Source organism: Elephas maximus, chromosome 2 (assembly GCF_024166365.1).
Source record: "Elephas maximus indicus isolate mEleMax1 chromosome 2, mEleMax1 primary haplotype, whole genome shotgun sequence".
NCBI lineage: Eukaryota > Metazoa > Chordata > Mammalia > Proboscidea > Elephantidae > Elephas > Elephas maximus.
Window position 1 is genome coordinate 191,191,298 of NC_064820.1, and position 27,885 is coordinate 191,219,182.

Here is a 27,885-nt window from a genome sequence, read left to right on the forward strand (position 1 = left end):
ACTTTTGGAACTTCCTTTTTTTCCCCAAACATTTTCAACCTGTGGTTGGTTGAATCTTCTGTTGTGGAACCTGCGGTTATGGAGGGCTGACTCTACCTTGAATTTTTAGTAGGCTTTATGAGGTTGGTTCATAACTATGGGATGTAAGTTGGATGTTCATAACCTGGAGACTGCCTTTAACTGCTTTTAGGCTATTAATACTCCTCTACGAATTGCTTTGGCCTCATAACACAGGTTTTTACATATAGTACACTTTCTTGTACATTTCTAAACAGTCTGTGATTGCAGCTTAGAACTGCATATATTTGAGTGACAGAGGGATAATTAAATTAACAAGAAACTTATAACAATAAATATCTATAGCAAGGCTGAGAGTTGGGAGGAAGCAATTCTAATTTTTTTATTGACTGTTTCCTCTTTTTTTTTTTTTTTTACCTAGACAGACCTTCCCTGCCAAAGCTGGGAACAGACCTTCCCTGCCAAAGCTACTCAGATACTCTATCCAACATTCTAGTTCCGAGGCAGAATTCCCTATTCTATTCCATGAATAGTTCTTGTTAAGAGCCTTTGACTTCTAGAGTACCAAGATGAAACTAAAGCAAGGATCGTTTCTGTGGTACCTCTATCTGGACAAAATATACTGCTTGTTATCTGTGAGAAATGTGAAGGCCTTAATCGAATATTTTCAACTTCTTGATGTACACCGAAAGAACACCTTGAATGGTCAGTACTTTTGAAAGTGTTTCCTTGGGGTGGTTACCTGGTTTTTAATTAACAGGCAGGTGAACTTGCAGAACCAGAAACCATTTAGCTAACAAATATTTATTTTATCTTCTACATGAAGCACAGAGAGAAATGGCCAAATGAGTGTTGAGACTGTGGCAGTTGAGTGGGAAGGATAACATTGTAGGCTCTTTCTGGGGTCACACTGCTGGGTTTGAGTCCTGGCTTCACCCATTATTCCTGGTTGGAGAACATGCCATCATCCTCTCTAAGTCTCATTTTCCTTATATGTAAAACGAGGCTTCTAATAGTGGAGTCCATCTCATAGTTTTTTCAGATAAGACTTAAATGCGTTAAGGTATGGAAAATGCTTAGCACGGTGCCTGGCATATCATAAGAATTTAATAAATGTTATTGTTATAATTAATATTCCTGGGTACTGAACTGCACTCAGGCACGAGCCCTCAGGACCCCTCGGCAGGACTTTGTCTCTCTCTCTCATGTGTCAAATGGGAGGTTTGGGTCAGATGCTCTGTAAGATCCTAATTCTTGGTACTTGTGAGTGACCAAAAAGTTATTTGAGTCCACAAACTAATAAAAGATCAGTTATAATTCCCTAAAACACTTTAGGTTCTTTTTAGGATAAAGGAAGGGTATGTGAGTCGGAATCAACTCAATAGCAACAGGTTTGGTGTTTGGTTTTGGTCTGGTCGTTCATTTTGACCTCAGAGAGATAAATGTCATTTGTGAATAAAGGGTTTTTTTTCCCCCATAAATATTTTCAAAAGAATCCATTCAATCTTAAATAATAATAAAAATAGGAGGACACTTTCTTCTCATACTTTTACATATAGATTTTCTCTTAACATATAGATTTACACACAGTATGTGACCAGTCTTTGCAATAAGCCTGCCCTAGATAGACACCTGCAGGGCGCCTAGCTGTAAGTAGCCAGGCTGAGACTGAAAGCAGGGCTTTCTGACTCCAGAGCTCGCTCTCTTAATCTCACTGGAATGTTTGCTGAGAAGGCTCTGATCTCCCAAGGAACTAAACCACTGCCCAGTGATGCAATTCACCGAAAGGTGAAGTCATGTTCATGTCTTTTGGTCACCAAGGGACTGGATAGTGACCTGAAAGAGTGAAGGGACAGCCTTAAGGTTTGTCTTCCTGGGAGGTGGTGACTTAATGCCTTGGGGACTTGAGTGGGCCAGATCCAGCTGGTTTTAAAATAAGATTTATTGAGTAGCTACTAAGTACCACACCCCACCTGTTGTACTGAGGTAGTTTGCATATTGCTGTGATGCTGGAAGCTATGCCATCAGTATTTCAAATACTAGCAGGGTCACCTTTGCTGGACAGGTTTCAGTACAGCTTCCAGACTGAGACAGATTAGGAAGAAAGATGTGATCTACTTCCAAAAATTAGCCAATGAAAACCCTGTAGATCACAATAGGATAGTGTCTGATATAGTGTTAGAAGATAAGCCCCCTAGGTTGAAACGCACTGAAAATACACAGTGGCTGCAACAATGGACTCGAGCATACCAACGAATATGAAGATGGTGCAGGACAGGGCAACACTTTGTTCGGGTTGCCATGAATTGACAACAAAATATCACACTATAAAATTTCTCAAGTAGCAACTACACAAATATCACTTACTGTGTGTGTGGTGTGTTGTTCCCCAGCGTTCATACACAGTGGGGCATAGAAACACCAAGAGACCATCAGAAGCCCCCAAATCATGACACTGTGATGGCTGGCTCAGTGCTCTTGGCTCTCTTCAGCTGGGACTCCAAGTTACATAGATATATTTTAGCTATTCAATGGAGCCCCATCTTATGCAAGAGGTAGTGTCTATAATTGAAGGGTAAAGGGAAATCACATATAGATAAAGTTATACTTGAAAACCCCTTAAATTGCCATACAAGATTTTGTCTACACAATGTGTACAGTGACCTACCAATGTATAAATGTATCAGCATATTTGTTTCTTTCATCTTATACTCATCGAGACATAGTGAACAGAGTGTCAGGCAAACACTTTCCTTGTTCTTTGAATTACAGCATTTTTTCCCCTCAATGTATTTGATTGAATAAGCATTAACTAATGTACAAAAGAGGTGGCTTCCCCTTGGAAAGAGCACAGGCTGTGGGGTCAGACAGACCTACATTTGAATCCCAGCTCTGTATCTTTCTAGTAAAATGGACTATGGCCATTCAAAGTGTGGTCCCCAGACCAACAGTGTCTGCGTCCCCTCAGAGTTTGTTAGAAAGGCAGAATCTCAGTCCTATGTGAGGTTTCCTGAATCAGAATCGGTCTTTTTATAAGATCCTCAAGTGACTGGTAGACCCACACAGTTCGAGAAGTGCTGATATAGACTAGTTAATATCTGGGGCTTATTATAAAAGGGGCATGGTACCACATTCCCTGTAGGATTGTTAAGGTTAAATGCAATGTGGCACTCAAAGTGCCGAGCACACTAGGTGTTCAATAATGTTAGTTCCCTTCCCCATAGCCAAATGCATTTTCTTCATACAAATGTCAGGAATATTGATACTTTCGTAGAAGCGGAATGATTTTTAATTTTTCTTAAGTTTTAATTATTTCCTTCAAAAGAAAATAACAACAACAAAACAAACAGTTGCATTGAATTGATTCTGACTCATGGCGACCCCATATGTATCACAGTAGAATTGTGCTCCGCAGGGTTTTCAATGGCTGATTTTTTGGAAGTAGGTTGGAGGCCTATCTTTCGAGGTGCCTCTGCGTGAATTTGAACCGCCAACCTTTCAGTTAGTAGCTGAGGACTTAACCGTTTGTGCCACCACCCAGGGAAAGGCCCACGTAAAATGTCAGCTTCTCCAAGGAAGTGTCTGTCCTAGGTGTCAAGCGAGAATTAAACTCTCCTTCCACATACAAGCTTTTTAGATATGTTAGCCCCTGCCTGCTATCAGTCATGTGTGCGCATCTGCCTGCTCCATCGAGTGTGTGAGCTGGAGTTAGGAACCAAGCCCTGCCCACCATCTCATCCACCGCAGCACCTGGCACAGTGCTTTTCCACATAGCTCAAGGGCAATTAAGCTTTGAGAAAGGTGTGGGAAGTGCTTGGAATCATGGAAGGTATACTGGCAAAGCCAGAAACAATAGTCTTCCCAGGTCAATGAGCTTTCAAAATAACACCCACTTTGGAACCCTGGTGGTATAGTGGTTAAACGTTTGGCTGCTAACTAAGAGGTTGGCAGTTCAAATCCACCAGCTGCTCCTTGGAAACACTATGGGGCAATTCCATTTTGTCCTATAGGGCCACTATGAGTTGGAATCGACTCGATGGTAGTGGGTTTGGGTTTTTTTTTTTTTTTTTAATGTAGCTCGCAAGGAGCCCAGGTGGCACTATGGTTAAGCACTTGGCCACTAACCTAAAGGTTGGTGGTTCGAACCCATCAGCAGCTCCACAGGAGAAAAAACTTGGTGATGTCCCATAAAGATTACAGCCTAGGAAACCCCATGGGACAGTTCTACTTTGTCAAATAGGGTCACTGTATGAGTTGGAATCGATTTGATGGCACACGACAACAACATGTAGCTCCTGGTTGTTTGGCATTCTGGGAGTGCTTCTGAATAATCCATCTCCTCACCTTAATAGACGTGCTGTTCTTTCACTTCCTGCATCATGTGACGAACCTGAACCGGCCACAGATCATGATTATATTTGACATGCTGGACTGGAATGCTGTGGGCGAGATTGGCTTTGACCAGTTCTACATGTTGGTTTGCATACTCCTGTCACATCAGGCAAGTAACAAGTGAGGCTCTGGGGCAGAGGAAAAAGCTTGGCTGCTGCCATCACCTTGCTAAAGGTAGCTCTGAATTAAGAATACATCAAAAATTTTCTTCCTTTCACTGAAAACAAGAGGAAGAAAAAATGGGGGAGACTAATTTGGGTTCCCAAATAGTCCATCTATAACCTAGAACATTTCAATAGTGTCTCCTCAGCCTCTGCCCATCTCCAGCCCCCTCAATGGCCTTCCTTTCTAAAGCACAGATCTTAGGCATGTCCCTGCTTGGCATATCCTTCCTCGCTTGGTGTCTTAATTATCTAGCACTGCTGTAACAAAAATACAACAAGAGAATGCCTTTAATAGACAGAAATTTATTCTCTAACAGTCTAAGGGGTTAGAAGGCTGAATTCAGGGCACCAGCTCCAGAGGAAGGCTCTCTCTCTGTTGGCTCTGGGGGAAGGTCCTTGTCATCAATCTTTCCTGGTCTAGGAGCTTCTCAGTGCAGAGATCCCAGGTCCAAAGGATATGCTGCACTCCTGGCTTGTCTTGCTTGGTGGTATGGGGTCCCCTTCCTCTCTGCTGTATTCTCTCTTTTATGTCTCAAAAGAGATTGACTCAAGATATTGAGCTCTGCCTCATTAACATAATTGCCTCTAATCCTGCCTCATTAACATCATAGAGGTTAGGATTTACAACACATAGGATAATCACATCAGCTCACAAAATGGCAGACAACACCACAATACTAGGAATCATAGCCTAGCCAATGGACGTACATTTTTAGGTAACACAATTCAATCCATGATACTTGGTTTATCTGATGATTCTCTACGGGTCATATCAAGTGCTTCACACCCTCAACGATCCCTTTTCTCAGCAAGTTCTCTGAAGGGGGTGAGATGAGACATGCTCATCTTGGGTTGCCACCTTACTTTAGACACCCTTCTAGTGTAGGGTCTATTTATCTACTTCCCATGCCCCGAAATCAGGGACCTTGTGTGACCACCATTTTATTGTCAGGGCCATGATGCTTCACAAGTAGTTTTCCACTGACTATAAGGAAATGCACTGAGGTGACTAGAGTTCTGCCGAGCAATAGAATTGATTACTACAGGTGGCAGTAAGTTCCCCTTGAAGGCAGATGCTAAAGCAGGACTTGATGCACTGATGACAGAATCCTACCAACGCTTAACTTCTATGATTTTGCCTTTTAGTTTTCTAGGGAATAGACAAGTGAACGTGAGTCTTGATGTAACAAGTTTAGAAAGTGGCACCAACACCACTCTTCCTTGCCTTACGTATTTCTTTAAAAACAGAACCACTTGGAAGAGCAATTTATTTATCGCCATTCCCGGCCTGTCTTTGAGCTGCTTGACCTGGATGGGGACCTGAGAATTAGCCTGGATGACTTAAAGTTGTACAACTTTCTCTTCAATATTAAAAAACAGGAACTCAAAGAGCTCTACCATAACTTTGACATCACAGGTGACCATGTAAGTGTGGATCCTAGAAGTGGGGCATGGAAAGCAGGGGGCAGTGTCCTACTAACTACAGTAGAGAGGGATGAGGAGGAGGAGGGTAGAAAAAACTTGCTCAGATAGGCACATTGCATGGTGCTAAGATAAGAAGAAGGAGCCTTAGGGGTGCAATGGTTAAGCGTTCAGCAGCTAACAGAAACGTTGGCAGTTTGAACCCCCGCAGTGGCTCCTGAAGAGAAAAGACCTAGCAATCTGCTCCCGTAAAGATTACAACCTGGGAAACCCTATGGGGCGGCTCTCCTCTGTCATACAGGGTCGTTTGTGAGTCAGTCAATGGCACACAACAAGATCAGAACAAAAGAGATTTATAGGCCCACAGAAGGGATAAGGTTGAACATAAAAGTGCAGTGTTACATACATAGATTAAAAAATGCAAAAGTTTAAAGACGGAAATATATTAACATGGCAGTAGTTGGTGCTGGGGTGTTATAGATTTGAATAAGTAGAAATAAAGGAATTCTATGATGGGGACATGAGTAAAATCCTGAGAACAAAGCTATGGTGAAGACAGTGAATTCTGCCCATTTAAAGAGGAAGTCCATGCTGGGGAAGTAAGTGGGAGCTAAGGTTGAAAAGGTGCGACAATGACATTGTAAAGAAGCTTAGATGCCAGCCTGAAGTGTCTGGACTTGATACAGAAGAAGTAAGTGACCTTCGGTTCCCTTGGAATCTACAATACTTCTCTCTATTCCTGGGTACTAGACTACAAGTATGTCCTAATTACTGAGCTTTTTTAAGTTTCCAAGTTTTTCAATGAGAACTGATTATAATCCTGCTGATATCTGCAACAAAGTATCAAATTCTCCCTGAAATAATTTTTCTTTTTCTTTCACCAAAAGCGTCTTAATTACAAGGAATTTAAGCTGTTTACTCTCTTCTCCATTGACAAATACCAGGAGAGGCAGAAAGCTGAGAAGAAGAAACAGCACCTCCTCAATAAGACAGTGTCAAAACAAGGTGATGTGCTTTCAAGAAGTACTCTTCAAAAACAAGAATCTGAAAGTAGGGCATAAAATGGAAACTGTTAACATGTCTAAAAATAAATTTAGAACACAAAATGCTTATCTTTACATGGCTGTTTACCTGCGAAGGGTCTGAATGACTGCTCTCTCAGCAGCAGATTCTTAATCTTACTAACCTACTGACCTCACTCAGAACTCACCGTGAACCACCTTCTCTGTCAGCAAGTCCCAATTCTGTTGCTGCTGCTCAGATCAACGCTGTTCGTTAGGTCCCTGTGTTCCATAGTAATTACCAACACTTACTGAAGCTAAGAAGTTGACAGAAGGTGACACTTGCCTGATATTTGTTGCTAGTGACCCAATACTCTCAGAATCCTTTCCATCCTCCCAGTCCTTGGACTGAGACCACCTGGGTGAAAGAAACCTCAGAGTGGCCAGTGGTGAAGTGCCTCTGGCCACATAAGGGAAATAGAATTTTAAGGATGTGGGGGCTGTGTTCTTCCTATAACCTGATTTACTCTCTGATGCTTAAGACTGTATCAGACCTACCAGGGTAAAAGAATTGTTGTATGCCCTTTTGTGTAATTAGTGCCTTGAATAATTTTCATTCCTTTTGGCATGAACTTTGGGATTCCTCCCTGACTCTATCATGTTGATAACTACCATTTATTACATGTTTGGCTAGGGTAGGTACCTTAAATACATGGCTTAAATTTATCCTTGTAACTCTGAGGATTAGGTGTTCTGATCCTCCATTTACAGATGGGGAAACTGAGGCCTAGAGATTAAGAACCTTACCCACACATGATTCACTAGTGGTAGAGTCAGTATTTAGATGCAAGGTCCATGACGTGCCTTTGCTTACTTACCACCAGGGAGCTGAGTAACTCACTCCAGCTGTGGCAGATTCTAAGCTTTAAGCTGGCAGTTCACTGGCTCAGAAATCCCTTTTGCATCATTCTGATTACCATATCTCCTTCTGCCCTAGATTTCTAAGGAACAAGTTAAAGAAATACAACTCATGTACAGTAGAAACCAAGGATTTCCTAAGGATATGATTACCATATCTCCTTCTGCCCTAGATTTCTGAGGAACAAGTTAAAGAAATACAACTCATGTACAGTAGAAACCAAGGATTTCCTAAGGATACATTATATTATATAACTAATCATAAGACATTCAATGAGTTAGAGTACCTAATAACAAAAATAAGTTTGATTATACTTTGTCTATGTGCTACAGATAAGAATACTGCTTATCTAAGATTGTCATTCATAGTAAGTTAAACTTTTTTTTTTTTTAATTGTGCTTTAGGTGAAAGTTTTCAGAGCAAATTAGTTTCTCATTGAACAGTTAATGCACAAATTGTTTTGTGACATTGGTTGCCAACCCCGCCATGTGTCAACACTCCCCTTCTCCACCCTGGCTTCCCTGTTTCCATTTGTCCAGTTTTCCTGTCCCTTCCTACCTTCTTGAATTTGCGTTTGGGCTGGTGTGCCCATTTAGTCTCATATACATGACTCATATAACATGACTGAACTACGAAATAAGTTACTTGTTTAATTAATAGAAATCATGTTAGATAATTCCTATGAATACTTCTCTGTGTTTAAGAGACATGGACTTTTGATAACACACTTGTATGAATAATGTGTTTAGCAGCCAAAACTCTTTTCTTCACATTAGTGCTATCCAAACTGAATACAGTGAGAGAAAAAAAAAAAAAACCTAAGTCATGCCTAATTCTCTTTGCTTTCTGGTTTTCACATGGGAATAATGGCATCTGTTTCATGGAATTGTGAAGACAACGAGATGCAAAGCCTTTCACTTATAACTTCTCCCTTCCTCTGATTTGGTGACGTTTGCAAGTATGCTCTCAGGAGAAGATGACCCTCTGCCAAACAAGTATAGATAGCACTACACCTACACAGAGTATTGTACCAACCGACTAGTGCTATCTGGCTGGAAAACAGCAGCTAGAGATCAGCTATTGTTTCAAAGTCCCTCACCGTTAAGCTCATCTTGGTGTGGGTATCTGCCTCTTTGTGGCAGCCCAGATGGCTTTTGCTACCAGATGGCTTTAGGATCTAGGCATGGTTCTGGGAGGAGACAACTACAAAAAGGTCTTAAGAAAGCTTCTCTTTCATTTTCAAAGAGGGAATGCTCCTGAGATGAAGGGAAACCATGACACGTATACTTTTTTTTTTTTTCAGACTCTGTTGGTAAAGAATGGGGGAAAGGGACAAGAAAAGAAGGATAGCCAAAGATAATAGGTATAAACCAAAAAACTCAATGCTGTTGAGTCGATTCCAATTCACAGCAACCCTATAGCACAGAGAACTGCATCATAAGGCTTCCAAGGAGTGGCTGGTGGATTCGAACTGCCGGCCTTTTGGTTAGCAGCCAAGTTCTTAATCACTGCGCCCCCAGGGCTTCAGTAATAGGCATAAAAAAAAAAGTCATTCCCATCCAGTCAGTTGCAACTCATAGTGACCCTATCGGCATTCCAAAAAAAAAAAAAAAGTTGGAATTGACTCGATGGCAATGGGTTTGGTTTTTGGTATGAATTTTGGATACATAAAAAATTTTAAACCACACTGACTGAAGTTGCAGGAAATTAGCAAGTGGTCTAGTTTCTCCTCTGTATTGGTTTCGTGGGCTGTTCTACCAAGTTGCCACAAACCGGGTGGCTTAACACAACAGAAATTTATTCTCACAGTTCTGGAGGTAGGAAATCCAAAATCAAAGTGTTAGCAAAGCCAGGATCCCTTTGAAGGCTTCAGGGGAGAATCCTTCCTCACCTCTACCAGCCGCTGGTAGTTGCTGGTGATCCTTGCCGTTCCCTGGCTTGCAGGTGCACTGTTCCAGTCTCCCCCTGTCCTCACCTGACCACCTTCCCTTTCTGTCTGCTTGTCTGTCTGTCCCCAATCTCCCTCTCCCAGGACACTAATCACTGGATTTAGGGCCCACCCTACTCCAGGATGACCTCATCTTAAATTGAGTTATATCTGCAAGGACCTTGTTTCCAAATAAGGTCACATTCACAGGTTCAGTGTAGACATGAATTTGGGGGGACACTATTCAACCCAGTGCACCTCCTCTCTGGAAATCATTCGAGTGAGTATGAAAGGCATTGTGAACCAACTATCAGATTCAAAAAAAGGATGCCTTTTAAGAACCTCTTCATAAACTGGGTGGTTCTAGGGTAGAGGCAGGACACTGTGCAGTTAGCTCTCATGGCCCCAGACTGAATTTCAGTGTAAAAACTAGAGTTCAATTGCACCAATAAAGCCATACTCCTTTGGGGCTAGGAGTAGAACAAAGAAAACAATCCATGTCCGCTTTAGACCTTTTTTTCTCAATTATGTGACTTGAAAATTTTTTTTAAAAAAGTTTATAGGTATGCATGTAGATGCTTCATTATTTCCAGAATGAGTTAATCTACTGGATTATGCTTTTAAGTGCAGAGCTCAGACACTGTACATTTCGGATAGTAGTAATGTCATGACTGGAGCCCTAGTGGCCTAAGGTTAAGAGCTCAGCTACTAACCAAAATGTTGGCAGTTTGAATCCACCAGCTGCTCCTTGGAAACCATATGGGGCAGTTCTGTTCTGTCCTACAGGGTCACTGAGTTATTTCTCAGCAACAACAGGTTTTTTTGGTTTAAGTCATAATTACAATAGAATGTCTTGGTCAACAAAGTGTGACTGGTTCTGGGCACCTAAGCACTGGGCAGAGATGAGGATAGAAGAATGGCAGGCTAGACTGAAGAAATGACTTACCCTGCTGGAGCTCAGCCCAGGGCCGTGGCCACAATCTCTATCAGCTGGAACAAGGAAGAATTTTGTGGAGAAGGGAAGTGAAATCATTTCTCTTCACCACTATTTAGCTCTCATGTATTATCACTGGAAGTCTCATGCCAAAGACAAAGGCTAGAAAGACGAATTGATTATGTTGACACCTGCTGAGATGAGCATAGCCATCCATCTGAGCAGCCCCAACAGAGCCAGGGGGACCAGAAGCTAAAGAGATTACAAGAGACCCAAACAGAAATCACAGGAGACTGGCTACAGCAAGAGGTTATTGGCTGCAGCCTTTTCTTCCCCTCTTCTCCATTAATAAAAATGTTAAATCATGGTATATTTGAGAGCTGGAGGTAGACACAAAGGTTTATCTGGTAATTGGTCCAATTAACAAGGACCATTAAAAAGTATATTGTCTTAGAAACTTTGTCATAAAATTAAAGGTGACTTCACATCAATGGGGAAAGATAGATGAAGATTATTTAATAATCCACTAGCCTGACACCAGAAGAACTAGACGGTGTCCAGCTACCACTACCGACTGCTCTGATTGGGATCACAAAAGAAGGTCCTGGACAGAGTGGGAGAAAAATGTGAACAAAACTATAAATTCATGAAAAAGATCAGATTTACTAGTCTGCTAGACTGGTGGAACCCCCAAGACCATGACCCTTAGACACCCTTGAAACCTAAAACTGAACCTACTCCCAGAGATCGCCTCTCAGCCAAGTAATAGACAGGCCTATAAAATGAACGATATCAGCCATAAGGAACGGGCTCCTCAGGACAGTCAACCATACGAGACCAAAAGGGCAGCATTTGCCCAAAAAGAAAGTTAGAAAGCAGGAAGGGGCAGGAAAGATGGGAAAACAGAAATGGGGAGCGCAGGGAGGAAGTGGACAGAGTGCTGTCACATTGAGGAGACTGCAACTAACGTCACAAAATGTGTATAAATTGAACGGGAAACTAATTTGCTCTGTAAACTTTCAACCAAACCACAGTAAAATGTTCACACAAAAAAACAAAGATTATTTAATTAATTGTATAAGGAAATTTTATAAATTGTATTAAAAAAAAATCTGGACTGCTACTCCTTGCACCAAAATAAACTCCTGATAACAACGAAACCACAAAAGAAATACTAAAAACATGAGAAAAAAATGTATAATCTCAGGATGGGAAAGACCCAGAAGCCATAAAATACGTAAGATGGACAGACACAATCGTGTAAAACTTAAAATTTACACATGGTAAATTTCGCAAAAACAAAAGAAATGACAACACATGACAGAGAAGGCCAAGTTTCCTTTACTTAGAAAGAGATTTACTAATCAAGAGGATATAGACAAAAAAGCAACAGGAATGTGGGCAAACGTAAAGACAATTCTCAGAACACAAAGGGCCGTTAAATATACAGTAAGATGCTAAACTTAACTCACAAGAAAAAATACAAAGTAAAACCATATGACAAAGCTTTTCACCTATCAGACTGGCAAAGATACAAACGTTGTTAGGGTCCAGGGAAATAAGCTGTCATACTGCTGTGGTAGGAGTATAAATTGGTAAAAGCTATTTGGAGTGTAGTTCAGCATCCACTCTAACGGACATGCTCTTTGATTTAGTAATTCTCGCTCTAAGGGTGCATTCCTTAGATTTGTACAGACACAAAGGTCTATCTCCAGCATGGTTCACAGGAGCCAAAGAGTGGGAATAGCCTAATTGCCCAGGATGAAAGGTCTGTAATCACTGTGGTACTCCATACAATGGAATGCCACTGCAGCTCTAAGCGCAACGCACCAGCCCCAGATGTACTTACATAGAACAATCTCTGAAAGATTAAGAGAAAATCCAAAGGTGCGGAAGAATAGCTTATGTATTTATGGAAAAAGGGGGTTGGGTTGGTGGGTGAATATACTCATATCCGCTAGAGCAGTGATTGTTAAAGAGTGGACCTCAGACGAGCAGCACCACTACCACCTGGGAACTTGTAAGAAATACAAACTATTGGGCCCCACCCACCCACACCTACTGAATCAGAAACTCTGGGGGAAGGGCCCAGCAATCTGGGTTTTCATAAGCCTTCCAGGTGATTCTGAAGCATGCTCAAGTTTGCGAACCACTATACTTGAGTATCTTTAAGGACACACAGAAAACCAGTAAGGGTCGTTAGCTCTGAGGAGAAGTGGGAGATGAGACTGAGTATAAGGAAGCCTCTTCTCACTGTGATATGTTTGGAACACTTTAATCATGCACATGTAGTGCCTATTTTAAATAAAATTTAACAAAACAAAATCTGCTATTTTGATTCAAAATGGGTAACAAATGACCTCAGTGCTTCTGAATTATGAGTTTGCTTTACAGCATGATTCTTAGGAAAAAAAGACAACCTATTTCAGACCAAGATTTAAATGCAGAAGATGAAGCATGTCTATAAATGGCCGTGTAAACTTCTGTATAGCGAAGCCTAACTTTGTGATAATGAACTTGTTATTTATTGAGTTGAGGTTTTAAAAAAAGGAGGAAAACCTTCACACTTCTCATTGAATGAGGCAGATTACCTTTATACAGAGTAACAATAACTAAAAACCCAGAATAAAGGCAAAGACAAGGAGAAAAATTGAAAAACAATTTTTTTTTTTTTTTAAAAAGCACAAAAACCCTACATACTAAAATTATACACATCAAGTATTGGTCCAATCTTACATCAATCTATTTACAATTAAACAGCACCATGGTTTTCTCGCCTAGGTTCGTTAAACATGCCTGGGGAATTTATTATTCAAAGTATATGTTCCTTTAAAATAAACTCTTAAGACAGCTCAGATCCTCAACAAACAAAAAGGACATTTTACCAACTATAGGTCATTGATGATATCACCAAATTTACTTAAGAAAAATAGCTTTGAACTTTTTTTTTCCAGTTGACAAACGCTGAGATGTTGCTGTTCAATGTGGCACACAAACGAACAAAAGAAACCTTGTAATGACAGAGGCATTTTATTTAGATACCCTTTATACTTTCACCTCCGAATGTAAAAATCCCCCTTTGGAATTAATGCTGCTGTCTTCTCTTGAATTCAGACTCAATCATCAACAAACCTAAGTCAGATGTAGCCACAATCTTAAAAATGATTGCATAAAAAAAGGGAACTAGTTAAAGCTCTTAGAAACATGAGAAGTTACAATTATAGATATATCTAATCAGGCTATAGGAAATTTAATACCATTTTAAATAATTGCATTTAAACTAATTAGCAGTTTCATTTTGCCGTTAAAATTAATAATGGTGCTTCACATCCGAAGAGGTGTGGAAGTTTGACACTGTCCAACTGAAAGCAGCAGAAGTGCCTTCTTGCCTCTACTCTTCCATCTCATGGATTCCTGGGGGTAAAGTGATCACGTTAGCCCCTTCTCACGTATGGAACCAACTTTTTTTAAAAAGACACCAAATTAAACATAATTCTCAGCAGCTTTCCTCCCCGCTACACTACAGAAGAATCAGGTTACCTTCCAATTTCTTAGTCCCCTAATCCAATTTGCAGATGGTTCGTAATTTACCTCTTTGCTAGGAAAGATCAGGGAGGGAAATAGTTGTCCACTGTGACTAGAGGTTAACAGTGAACCGAAAGCACTAAGGTATAAAGCAATGTTTCATCATTTGGTCTCACTGCTGATGTTTAAAGTGACCCTGGTAAACCTTTTACACTTGTAAATTATGAGTTGAAATTTTCTCTAAAAGACTGAAAATAGGCACAATTCTCTCAGGCATAGATAGGACGGATTTTTCTTGCATCCTTCCTACAAATTGGGGAAGAAGAGGTATTACTTTATTATTCTGTAGTGGGAACAGCTATACTTGATTCATAGTGTTTCCTGGCCCAGGAACTGTGCATTTGGGGGGCTGGTTAGCTATGAAAAGTTCTAAGCAGAATAGGTAGATCAATGAAGGTATATATAGTAGTGACCTCCTAAGCCTGGATATGAAAACATAACAGCTTTGTTATATAGACATTTCAAAATACCCATGCAGTAAGAAGACGAGGGACTTTTCAACTGAGTATCAGTTGAAAATCAGAGATCTGACTGCATTAACTAAATTATTGCCTAGTGTTCCAGAAGGGTGGCTGCCATCAGCAGGATGGAAGGCACCAAAATTTAGTGTGAGCGTAAATAAGGAGCTCGACATATGGGGATGGGAAAAGCGATACTGAAACACAATTTGCCAGTCTCTACTCCTTTATGGCTAAATAGTAATTAAAACAGAATAGAAGCAAATCTCTGCTCTTTCAGTTTCCATAAAAAAAGCTCAAATTTGTAACTATCATCGATGATTTCTGGAAATTGTACAATTTGATTTATTAAAAAAAAAAGTTTTGTATTCAAAAGGTGCTAGGTGCTGTTCTTCATGAATGCAATGTTCTGTTTACAGTCCAATTTAAATACAGCCATTACATAGGGTTGGTTGTTTCAAAATAAATGGCTGTCTTATTCCTTAACTGCCTTGCAAACAAGAAACTGTAACTGCATGAGTCTCAAAGGCTGGCTCTTTGTGTTTTATTATTTTTGTTGGTCTCCATCACAGATGGAAATTTTCACTGGTCATTCCTCAGAACTAAATTCATTCATAGGGAATTCAGAGCAGTGAAAATAAATTTCACGCCATAGGGTAGGAAACAACAACATTAACAACCGTAAAAAGGAGTAGGGGAGGAGAGGGTTGGAGGACCAGCCAACAGGACTAGTTCAGTTCTCAACTGGTGTTGGGTTCTGCAAAGGTTGGCTCACTATAACCTGTACAACATAGTCCTTTGGGATCTTCAGTTCTTCCAACTTCATTTTGTCAGTGAGAGGTCTGCCAGAAAAGAACCAACGCTGACTGCTTGGTTCTACTCCTTCTGCTGCATGTAACCGCCTCTTCATGTGGAATACCGTGTCTGTACTGCGGACCACTAGTTTGAGGTCTTTGCCTGTGGAAAGGCGCAAACGGAGCTGACATTCATAACCAGAGTTGGGTGGTGGCTCAGGAATATCCAGAGTCTCTATGTCACTCTTTTCTTCTATCATGTTAATTGGTGGTGCCAAGCAGTAGACTGGAAGCTGGTATCTGTTTCCCAGTTCGTCATAGCATTCTGTAAGTGCACCTTCAGAGACAGAGAAAAAAAGAGTTAAATCTAAACAAAGGCATTGTTGTTTATATCCTGCAAACTGCATAAGCTGCTCTTAGTAACAAACCATTGTAGAGAAAAAATATAAAGTAATGCCAATCATTGTTAGATGGTCATCAATGATGATCATCGAGGCCCATGTCCAATTATCTGAGTATTTATCTAATTTTAAGTAAACTAGGACCCTAGCTCCTTCCCCCTCAGCCTCACCCCTTCTAAGTCATTTTATAGCTAATTTGCACTTTCATTAAAAGATAATCACAGGAAATAAAAGCACACAAAATTCAAATTTATTAATATTATTAATGCTTGGGTGGCACAGGACTGGACAGTATTTCATTTTGTTGTATATAGGATCGTTATGAGTTAGAACTGACTCAATGGCACCTAACAGCAACAACATTAATGCTTAAACCAAATCAAAAGGATATCTTTTCAAGAAATGGATCACCTATTTAAAAAAAAAAAACACGGAAAAAATGGATTCCTATGCCCAGTTCACAACAGAATGTTCCAGAGTAGTTTTCTTAGTGCCTGGACTTCCTAAATTGAAGGGCGTGGCCATAGGTGCTTAGTCCAAAGAGACCACAAACTAGAAATTACAAGCTTACCGGCTGCCTCAGACTCATGGCTAATTCAGGAAATCTCATCTGCGCAATTACCATAGAAATGACTGAGGTGTTTTATTTACCCCAATTAATCAATCTGTTACAGAAAAGCTATGGGTTAAAAAGGAAGAACAAAAGACGTATGAAATTTACAACCAGCTAGCTCAGGGAAGGGAAAGAAAGCATATGTGGTTTAAAAAAAAAAAAAAAAAAGTATTAATGGCTCATGTAAAAAAGAAGAAAATTTTATTGTGCTTTAGGTGAAAGTTTACAGCGCAAATTAGTCTCTCATTCAAAAATTAATACACAAATTGTTTTGTGACATTGATTGCAATCCCTGCAATGTGTGAGCCCTCTCTCTGTTTCCACCGTGGGGTCCCTGTGTCCACTCGTCCAGTGTTTTTGTCCCTTCCTGCCTTCTTGTTTTTGCTTTTGGGCAGGTGTTACCCATTTCGCCTTGTATACTTGATTGAACTAAGAAGCACGTTCTTCAGATGTGTTATCGTTTGTTTTACAGGCCTGTCTAAATCTTTGGCCAAAAGATGGACTTCGGGAGTGGCCTCAATTCTGAGCTAGCAGGGTGTCCAGGGGTCATAGGCTTGGAGGGGGGGTTCCTCCAGTCTCTGTCAGACCAATAAATCTGGTCCTTTTTTTGAATTTGAATTTTGTTCTACATTGTTCTCCCACTCTATCCGGGACCCTCTATTGTGATCCCTGTCAGAGCTGTCTGGGGTGGTAGCCAGGTACCATCTAGTTGTTCTGGGCTCAGGCTGGTAGAGGCTGTGGTTCATCAGTCCTTTGGCTGGACTAACATTTTCCTTGTGTCTTTGGTTTTCTTCATTCTCCTTTGTGCTCATTTCTTTATAAAGCATAAACAACGCATTATAATTACCAGGACCTCCCCTGGGGCACTTGAAAGAATACTTAATGAATGTTTCATTTCAATGTTATTTATAGCATGTCCTTTGCTCAATCTGGAACATTAATGTTAGCTGATTATCACTTTGGATTAAAGAAAACATCTACCATACTCAAAACACTCATTCGCACAGTAGTGAATATGGGGAGTGGGACATTGAGAAGTGGGTATCAATGAGCAGGTGAGTTCATGAACCCATCCCTGTGGTCACTGGGCTAGCCCGTGCAAATGAACAGACTATGCTGTGATGAACAAAGTCGACTGAGTTGCTTATCACTGGTAAGCCTATTCATTACCAATCAGTAGGGTGAAAATACAAACCATCTGAAAGGAGACTGAACAGTCGTCACCAACCCGCAATGGGGTAGATTGGGATTGCTTTCTAAGTTACCTCAGATGGGCTTGGTGATAGCTCAGTCATCAAGCATAACACACATGAACCTCTGCTCCCTTACCCCAGATATTGAAAGATACTGTTTGGCCTCTGTGTTGTTCACTAATGAATCTGAACACTGCTATATTGTAGAAATGATCTACTTCAAGCACAGCTGTGACCACCAGCAGCTCCCTATACCAGTAACCACCACACCGCAGTGCCAATGTATTTATAAATTGGGTAGAGTCTGCTGAGTAAGCTTCACTGTTTATACATAGCTGACGCAAAGCCTAACACTTCTTTCAGATGGGCTGGCTATCAGGAGAACAAGGAAAAAGGAAGAGCTCACTACAGACCTATCACTTCTGTTAGGAAAACATCTTCAGACACATAACCTGCTGGTGTTGGGGGTTTAAACAGCATCAGCCTTATTTTACGGGTACAATAATATATTTACATGATTGTTCTGTGCGAAAAACATTCCCAATTATTAACTTTTGGAATTAGATCACCAAGATGAAATTCCCAGCCTTATTACTAACTAGCTGTGCAAACTTGAATATAACTTAAAATCATTTTGTCAAACAGCAAAACGAGGTAGGATGAAAGTGCTGACCACTGGTTTCCAGATTTATGCCTGCTTCTTCATCTTCATACCCTATGGCAGATGTAAAAAAAAGTAAAATAGCAGGACTACAAACTGAAGCGGTCCAACTACAGGCAGAATGATGTCCTGACTGAAAAGCAGCCTGCATTTTTTTACTTCCCTGGAAACTAGGGCTAGGCCCTGTTAAGTAATCTACTCCCAGTCCCCCACCATTTAATGCCCCCAAATCTCTAGTGATCTCTACCCCAAACTACCTTGAAGGCTCTTGGCACGTTGTATAGTGCCACAAGGAGCCCTGGTGGCACAATGGTTAAGTGCTCGGCTGCTAACAGAAAGGTTGGTGGTTCAAACCCATCCAGCAGCTTCTCAGGAGAAAAGAGAGACCTAGAGATCCGCTTCAGTAACGATTACGGCCTAGAAGACTCTGTGGAGCAGTTCTACTCTGTCACATTGGGTCGCTATGAATTGAAAGCTGACTGGACAGCACCTAACGACAACAACATAGTGCCCCAACAGTAGTGCACACCCATCTCAAAACAAAGGTATGCTCTCATAGGTACAATGGCTCTTCCTAGATCTGAATAATCACTCCTCCATCACAATGGAAAGAACCGAGGAGTCTTTCCCCTTCTGCCCTTCAGTCCAGCCAAGTGAGGGTTCAGTTTTCAAATCACAAATGGGTAAGAACAAAAATGCCACTGAAGGGTATAGCTAGACAGTGTATCTTCTTGCTCCAGTTCATGATACCAAAATTTAACTATCCAGATTCTTTGTTACTTAGAAGCTCCACGTTTTAATATTTTTAAAAAAGGTGCCTTGTTTTTTATTTAAGTTTTCTGGCTCGTCTACTTTTTTGCCCACTTCTGCTAAATTATAATCTGAGTTACAAATCCACACCATGAAGTCAAATACGATTTAATTTTATTTTAAAGCTAGTTTTATTCTCTCCCCAAATTAAATATCTGGGATAATAAAGTACAGGCATATCTCGGAGATACTGTGGGTTAGGTTCCAAACCACCGGAACAAAGCGAATATCACAATAAAGTGAGTCACATAAATTTTTTAGTTTCCCAGTGCACGTAAAAGTTGTTTACACTATTGTAGTCTATTAAGTATGCACCAGTTTTATGTCTAAAAAAAATGTACATACTTAATTAAAAAACAGTTTATTGCTAAAAAATGCTAACCATCATCTAAGCCTTCAGCAAGTCATAATCTTTTTGCTGGTGGAGGGTCTTGCCTCGATGTGGAAGGCTGCTTAATGATCAGGGTAGTGGTTGCTGAAGGTTGGGGTGGCTGTGGAAATTTCTTAAAATAAGACAGTAATGAAGTCTGTTACATCAGTTGACTCTTCCTTTCATGAGAGATTTCTCTGTAGCATGTGATACTGTTTGATAGCATTTTACCCACAGTAGAACTTCTTTCAAAACTGAAGTCAATCTTCTCAAACCCTGCTGCTGCTTTATCAACTAAGCTTATGTAATATCCTAAATACTTTGTTGTCATTTCAACAATGATCACAGCACCTTCACCAGAAGTAGATTCCACCTCAAGAAACCACTTTCTTTGCTTATCCGTAAGAAGTAATTCCTCATCCATTAGTTTTATGAGATTGCAGCAATTTAGTCACGTCTTTAGGCTCCACCTCTAATTCTAGTTATTTTGCTATTTCTACCACATCTGCAGTTACTTCCTCCACTAAAGTCTCAAACCCCTCAAAGTCATCCATGAAAGTTGGAACCAACTTCTTCCAAAATCCTGTTAACGTTGATGTTTTGACCTCCTCCTGTGAATCACAAATGTTCTTAATGGCATCTAGAATGCTGAATCCTTTCCAGAAAGTTTTCAATTTACTTTGCCCACATCCATCAGGGGAATCACTCACTATCTATGGCAACTATAGCCTTACGAAATGTATTCTTAAATAACAAGACTTGAAAGTCAAAATTACTCCTTGGTTCATGGGCTACAGAATGGACGCTGTGTTAGCAGGCATGAAAACATTAGTCTCCTTGCATGTCTCCATCAGAGCTCTTGGGTGACCAGGTGCACTGTCAATGAGGACTAATATTTTGAAAGGTATCTTTTTTTCCGAGCAATAGGTCTCAACAGCGGGCTTAAAATACTCAGTAAACCACGTTGTAAACATGTGCTGTCATCCAGGCTCTGTGGTTCCCTTTATAGAGCACAGGCAGGGTAGACTTGGCATAATTCTTAAGGACCCTAGGATTTTCAGAATGGTAAATAAGCACTGGCTTCAACTTCCAGTCATCAGCTGTGTTAGCCCCTGACGGGAGAGTCAGCCTGTCCTTGGAAGCTTTGGAGGTAGGCAGTGACTCCTCTCCTGCTATGAAAGCCCTAGGTGGTACCTTCTTCCAGTATAGGGCAGTTTCACCCACCCTGAAGACCTGTTCAGTGCAGCCCCTTCATCTGCAATCTTACCTAGATCCTCCGGGTAACTTGCCGCAGCTGCTGTACCAGCACTTGCCGCTTCACCGTGTGCTTTCATGTTACGGACACAGCTCAGCTTCTTTCCTTCAGCCTCATGAGCCAAGCTCTGCTAGGTTCAAACTTTTCTTCTGCAGCTTCCTCACCTCTCTCAGCCTTCGCAGCACCGAAGAGATAGGGCCTGGCTCTGGATTAGGCTCTGGCCTAAGCGCATGTTGTGGCTGCTTCCGTCTTCCATCCAGACCACTAACACTTTCTCCTTATCAGCAATAAGTCTGTTTCACTTTCTTATCAGTCATGTGTTCACTGCAGTAGCGCCTTTAATTGCCTTCAAGAGCTTTTCCTTTGCATTCACAACTTGGCTAACTCGCGCAAGAGGCCTAATCTCAGCTTTCAACATGCGTTCCTCACTAAGCGTAATCATTTCTAGGTTTTGATTTAAAGTGAGAAATGTGCAACTCTTCCTTCCACTTGGACACTTAGAGGCCACTGTAGGGTTACTAACTGGCCTGATTTCAACCTTGTCGTACTTCAGGGAATAGGGAGGCCTAAGGCAAGGGAGAGAGATGGGGGAACGGCCGCTCGGTAGAACAGTCAGAACCTACACAACAGTTATCAGTTAAGTTTGCCATCTTATATGGGTGCAGTTTGTGACGCTCTGAAAAAAATCGCAATAGTAACATCAAAGATCTCTGATCACAGAGATCAGGAAAAGTTGGCAATATCGTGAGAATCACCAAAATGTGACACAAAGACACGAAATGAGCACAAGCTGTTGGAAAAATGGCACCGAAAGACTTGCGTGACACAGGGGTTGCCACAAACCTATTTGCAAAAAAAAAAAAAAAAAAAAATCCAGTATCTGCAAAGTGCAATAAGTGAAGCACGATAAAATGAGGTATGTCTATATCAATAAAAATAATCACCGTTTACAGCATAGTCCACAGCTGAATATTACTCCAGGATTACCTATCCAGAGCAGACTGGCTCCTCTACAGCCTGGGCCCTGTTAAGTAATCTACTCCCAGTCCCCCACCACTTAATGCCCCCAAATCTCTACTAAAAGCAAAACTTCTCTGCTAGTAGTGATCACTACCCCAAACTACCTCTTTTAGCCCTTCGTAGGGTCACTAGGAAACAATTCTTACATCCCACAGTCACTGCATGAATGTTTATTAAACACCTCAGTGTATGCGGGGTGTGTCACTAGCACTGAGGAAAGAGGTTCAAGAGAGCTAAGATGGCTGTCCCTGATGCCCAGGAGCTTACTACCAGGGCAGGCAGATACAACATCCTCACCAAAGACTTAATCACAAACGGATAACTGAAACACAGGAGCTGAGACATCGCAGAATGGAAAAATGACTAGAGCTGGCAAAGCCAAAAAGGAGAAACGCTGTAGAAATGGTGGGTTCTGGGCACGACCTTAAAGACACACAAGAGAAATGAACGGCATTCCAAAAAAGAGGAAATGATATGAAAACAAGAATAAGTACAAGGTAAGTACAGAATAGCAAGTGCCTGTTGAGGTAGAATATAGAATAAGTGAGGTGAAATTACCAAATGGGCAGCAACAGTGCAAAACCTGATAGAAAGGTTAAGGAGTTTAGACTTAATACTACAGAAAATTCCTAGAGGTGGCTAACATTCAAGAAATATCAACTGTCTGCTACGTGCCAGGAGTGCCCGGGTGGTGCAAATAGTTAAAGGCTCACTGTTAACTGAAAGGCTGAAGTTGGAGTCTAACCAGAGGTGTCTCGGAAGAAAGGCCTGGTAATCTAATTCTGAAAAACCAGCCACTGAAAACCCCCTGGAGCGCAGTTCTACTCTGACACCTGTGATGCTGCCGTGAGTTGGAATCAACTCGACAGTAGTTTTTTTAATCTATATGTCAATCAAAGTTCTAGATGCTAGGGTTATACTAGTTAACAAGACAAAGCCTGAAGATTATTTTACCACCTGTATGAAGGAAGAATGACTGCCTGGAACCAGGGGGGCCTGCTAAATGATTGCCCGACTATAGAAACAGAAAGAAAACAGACCTGAGAGAATCAGTGGTAACTGGTAGGACCTGATGACAGGTTAGATGTGATGGAAAAAAAAAAAAAACAAAAAAGAAGAATCACCTAACTGGGAAATCAGAGTGACAAAGAACTTGATGTTAGAGGATTCTCTGCTTAGTCTTTAACTGTTTCAGGTTTGGTAAGACACTGTGGCTGAATTACCTGTAGGTAACAGAAGCAGCACTGGAAAAAGTGAGAGCTCAAACGTGTAAGTTTAAACATAACAGTAAACACTTAAGAGTGCTTACTCGTTCTAGCCCTGTCTAAGCACTTCATATTTTAACACTTATCCTCTACAGAACAGCCCCACAAGGTGTCTGTTATACCTATCTCACAAACGGGAAAAATGAAGCAGAAAGAAGGAACTTGTCCAGGGCCATGCAATTATTAAGTGACAGAGTGAAATAATCATATATACGCACATACATACATACATACAGGACTTGGTTCCCAGTTAAAGACAAGGTTAATGGAAAGCGGGAAAAGAGCCTGGGTGCAGGGGGAGGCAGAGGACAAATATGAACAGCCAGAGACAAATCATGAGGAGTGAGAAGCTAACAGTGTCAAATGCAGCCTGACAACGTTATTTGCCAGTCATGCTAATAACAGGTAAAGAAGGAAATGGAAGATGAGGTCTCTGAGGTGAGACGAAAGGAAATGGTGATCTGAGGTTTCAGTGGTGTGAGGCTGGCCAGTGTGGGACAAAAACGGATGTATTACTATCAATGACTTATCTACAAAATTTGAGAAGAGTGAGAGGGAGACAGGGCACTAGTTAGATGATGGAGAGTGTCATGGATTGAATTGTGTCCCCCAAAAATATGGGTCAACTTGGCTACGCCATGATTCCCAGTATTGTGCGACTATCCACCACTTTGTCATCTGAAATGATCGTCCTATGTGTTGTAAATCCTACCTCTATGATGTTAAGGAGGTCGGCTAGGCAGCAGTTATGTTAATGAGGCAGGACTCAATCTATAAGACTGGATTGTGTCTTGAGCCAACCTCTTTTGAGATATAAAAGAGAAAAGCAAGCAGAAAGGGGGACCTCATACCACCAAGAAACAAGAGCCAGGAGAATAGCTTTGTACTTTGGACCCGGGGTCCCTGTGCTAAGAAGCTCCTCGATCAGGGAAGGTTGATGACAAGGACATTCCCCTAGAGCCGACAAAGACAGAAAGCCGTCCCCTGGAGCTGGCACCCTGAATTTGGTCTTCTAGCCTCCTAGACTGTGAGAAAATAAATTTCTCTCTGTTAAAGCCATCCACTTGGGGTTATCTCTGTTTCAGCAGCAGTAGATGACTGAGACAGAGAGGTTTGCTTAATGAGATCAGTGTGTTTAAAGACAAAAGGGAAGGAACCACTCTAAAAGTTGATAATGTAAGGACTTTTCTACCTTCCAAAATCACTTTTAGCCATGTCTGCATTTGCAATATCAAAAGGTTTTAATCATCACTCATGGGCCACTGAGTGCACAATTCTTGATTAGTTCTACAGAGGGGCTAGTCAGTCTGGCTTTCATTGCTCACCTATTATCCTCTGTGGAGGGACACACTTGTCTTTTTGTTTTCTTCCCACAAACCCACCGAAGGCCTCGAGTCCTAGCAGAGACAGATGGCACCAGGATAACGACTGCCAGGGCATCATCGCCCCAAGTCAGGAAACCCTGAGAGCGCCTCACGGCGGGAAAGAGCTGCCAGGTCTCCACCTTCTGCTCTTATTTCAGCATAGTTTTCTCAAGTTGTTTTTATCTATCTCTTACTTAGATGATGTTCTACTTTCCTTGGTCAACTGTTTTCTATGGCTGTCTTTAATCAAGCTTCAAAATATTTTACTAAAAGATTATAAACATAAAATTAAATTAGATGTTGTTATTGTTAGGTGCCGTCGAGTCGGTTCCGACTCATAGTGACACTATGCACAACAGAACGAAACAGTGCCCGGTCCTGCACCATCCTTACAATCGTTGTTATGCTTGAGCTCATTGTTGTAGCCACTGTGTCAATCCACCTCGTTGAGGGTTTTCCTCTTTTCCGCTGACCCTGTCCTCTGCCAAGCATGATGTCCTTCTCCAGGGACTGATCCCTCCTGACAACATGTCCAAAGTATGTAAGACACAGTCTCGCCATCCTTGCCTCTAAGGAGCATTCTGGCCGCACTTCTTCCAAGACAGATTTGTTTGTTCTTTTGGCAGCCCGTGGTATATTCAATATTCTTCACCAACACCACAATTCAAAGGCGTCAACTCTTCTTCGGTCTTCCTTATTCATTGTCCAGCTTTCACATGCATATGATGTGACTGAAAATACCATGGCTTGGGTCAGGCGCACCTTAGTCTTCAGGGTGACATCTATGCTCTTCAACACTTTGAAGAGGTCCTTTGCAGCAGATTTGCCCAATGCAATGTGTCTTTTGATTTCTGGACTGCTGCTTCCATGGCTGTTGATTGTGGATCCAAGCAAAATGAAATCCTTGACAACTTCAGTCTTTTCTCCATTTATGATGATGTTGCTCATTGGTCCAGTTGTGAGGATTTTTGTTTTCTTTATGTTGAGGTGTACTCCATACTGAAGGCTGGGGTCTTTGATCTTCATTAGTAAGTGCTTCAAGTCCTCTTCACTTTCAGCAAGCAAGGTTGTGTCATCTGCATAACGCAGGTTGTTAATGAGTCTTCCTCCAATCCTGATGCCCCGTTCTTCTTCATATAGTCCAGCTTCTCAGATTATTTGTTCAGCATACAGATTAAATAGGTATGGTGAAAGAACACAACCCTGACACACACCTTTCCTGACTTTAAACCAATCAGTATTCCCTTGTTCTGTCCGAACAACTGCCTCTTGATCTATGTAAAGGTTCCTCATGAGCACAATTAAGTGCTCTGGAATTCCCATTCTTTGCAGTGTTATCCATAGTTTGTTATGATCCACACAGTCGAATGCCTTTGCATAGTCAATAAAACACAGGAAAGATTATAAACATAAAATTAAATTAGATGCCAAATAATAAAAAAAGCTTTACTAAATGCCATTAAACCTAATGTTTTACATTTTCTCAGTCTTTCAGATTAAAAAGAAAGATGTCTTTTCAAGTGTTCAAAGGCCTCAGTGCTTATACCTCTATTCCTCTCACTCTTATAAAAGTGCAGCTCACTCTTAAAATTTTCATCACCTGAGATTAAGCAGAGTCAAGTGAACAGGTGTGTAAAAGTTAAAAATCAATCTGCACAAAGAAACTTTTGGGGATATGACAATGTTATCTTGATTGTGGTGATGGTTTCATGGGTGTTTACATAATGGCGAAGCTGATCAAAATGTATACTTTAAATACGCACTGTTGAACGTACGTCAATACACCTCAATAAAGCTGAAAGAATTAGTATTTAGAACACAGTGTCAATCTGCTATGAAAATGGACTAGGCTGCCAATGTCCTAGAACTCCGAGGCTTTTACACAATGGGGTCTCATCCATCAAAAGATGCATGACAGCACACCTTTACTCGTAATTTCTCTTTTCTAACTGACCCAGAAGGCTTAAACTCCACTATTTTCCAACAAACGTGACGTTCTATGACAAAAGAAGGCCTCAATAAATAAGTGAGTTGGATATAGCTCAAAAGGACGAGAACACTGAAATATCAGAAAGAATGTAAGGAATGAAACAGTGGGTTAGACTTCCAACTCAAGTAGTCTGCTGCTGGGCCTGATGGGAGAACAGATCACTCCAGGAAAGGCAGTGAGCTCTGATGAAAGGCCCAGTGCTTTAGAGTGAATAATACACAAATTTGAATTTGGACCCTAATTTTCTATGATATTGTTGAGTCTGCTTCCTCAAGGATTATAGTACCTACTTCACAGAGTTGTTGTAAGGCTTAAATAATAAAATACATGCAAAACTGCCCACTACATAAATAAGCCCATAGAAAGAAAACACTCAAAAAAAATGCTGGTTCCCTTCTCACATAAATTTTGAATCTCAGAACTAGACTTATGGGGACAGCTCACCAATAGCAATGTCACAAAAGATCAAGGTTTCATAAAGCCTGAGTCCACTGATTTATGCTTTTTGAGATTCTGTACAGACCTGAATCACAATGATGTCAAAAGGGCCATCAAAATTATCCTTCATCCATCCAGACAGTATGAGTGATCTTGCAGGACGGCCGGGGTGCTAGCAGGTAACAGGCCAGGGGTGTTTAAGGCTCTATTACACAAACACACTGCTGAGAATTACATTATACTGATATCTGGTAGTCAGGCTTCAGGAGAAGCACGAGTTGTAGCCTTCTCATTCCACCAAACCAGCTACGAAGACAGCAGCATTCGGGAGAATCAAATGTGTCATCTCTTCAACAAGCAGAGCTGAAGGATGGCTTAGCTTGTATGCATTGCTACAGTCATGTGATAGCCAAGCCATGATTAAGAACTTGTGTAGCATTTTGCCACATTTTTAAGGGGACACTGATCTTTAATTCCAGGGTGTCAGCTCTTTAAAATGGACAGAGGAGCAGACCAGAAGCACACAGACACCTTGGTCTATTTAAAGCTGACCTGGCTTTACAGAAGTAGAACTTGGCACAGACCTTCCCTGGGACACTGGGCGTCAAGAAGCCCTTGCCCCTCCCTCCCCAACACCCAGACTGGCAGAGAAAGGAGATCTTCTTCAGAGCAAGCCTACTAACTCGAGGGCAATCTCCTACCTTGGCTATTTTAGAGTTTTTATGGCTGTATTTGAAGGAAAAGGGTGACAGTGACAGGAGTGGCTAAATCTGTATTTTTTAACTCCAAACCATTTGTTTCTTTGAGGAGAGAGAAAAAAGATGTAACATTTAATTTATAATAAATCGATCATCAGATCCTTTATTAAGGAGCTGTTTCATCCAAAACACT

At 41.1% G+C, this 27,885-nt stretch overlaps 2 protein-coding genes across 4 annotated transcripts in view; one reads left to right on the forward strand and one right to left on the reverse strand.

The window, feature by feature from the left end:
- Positions 1 to 587: 587 nt before the first annotated feature.
- EFCAB9 (EF-hand calcium binding domain 9) lies at positions 588 to 8,096 on the forward strand. The gene is made up of 5 exons (XM_049868994.1): positions 588 to 723; positions 4,371 to 4,519; positions 5,823 to 5,999; positions 6,884 to 7,001; positions 8,089 to 8,096. Exons 1-5 carry the CDS (start codon positions 588 to 590, stop codon positions 8,094 to 8,096), a joined length of 588 nt encoding a protein of 195 aa, XP_049724951.1.
- A 4,059-nt stretch (positions 8,097 to 12,155) lies between these two features.
- Positions 12,156 to 27,885, reverse strand: part of UBTD2 (ubiquitin domain containing 2) — a 67,428-nt gene continuing 51,698 nt past the window's right edge. For 2 of the 3 annotated variants that reach the window (XM_049874322.1, XM_049874321.1), the window contains one exon: positions 12,156 to 15,951. In XM_049874322.1, coding sequence (XP_049730279.1) covers positions 15,554 to 15,951 — 398 coding nt within the window. In that variant the 3' untranslated portion in view covers positions 12,156 to 15,553. The remainder of the gene's footprint in view (positions 15,952 to 27,885) is intronic. The other variant, XM_049874320.1, reaches the window with a different exon arrangement.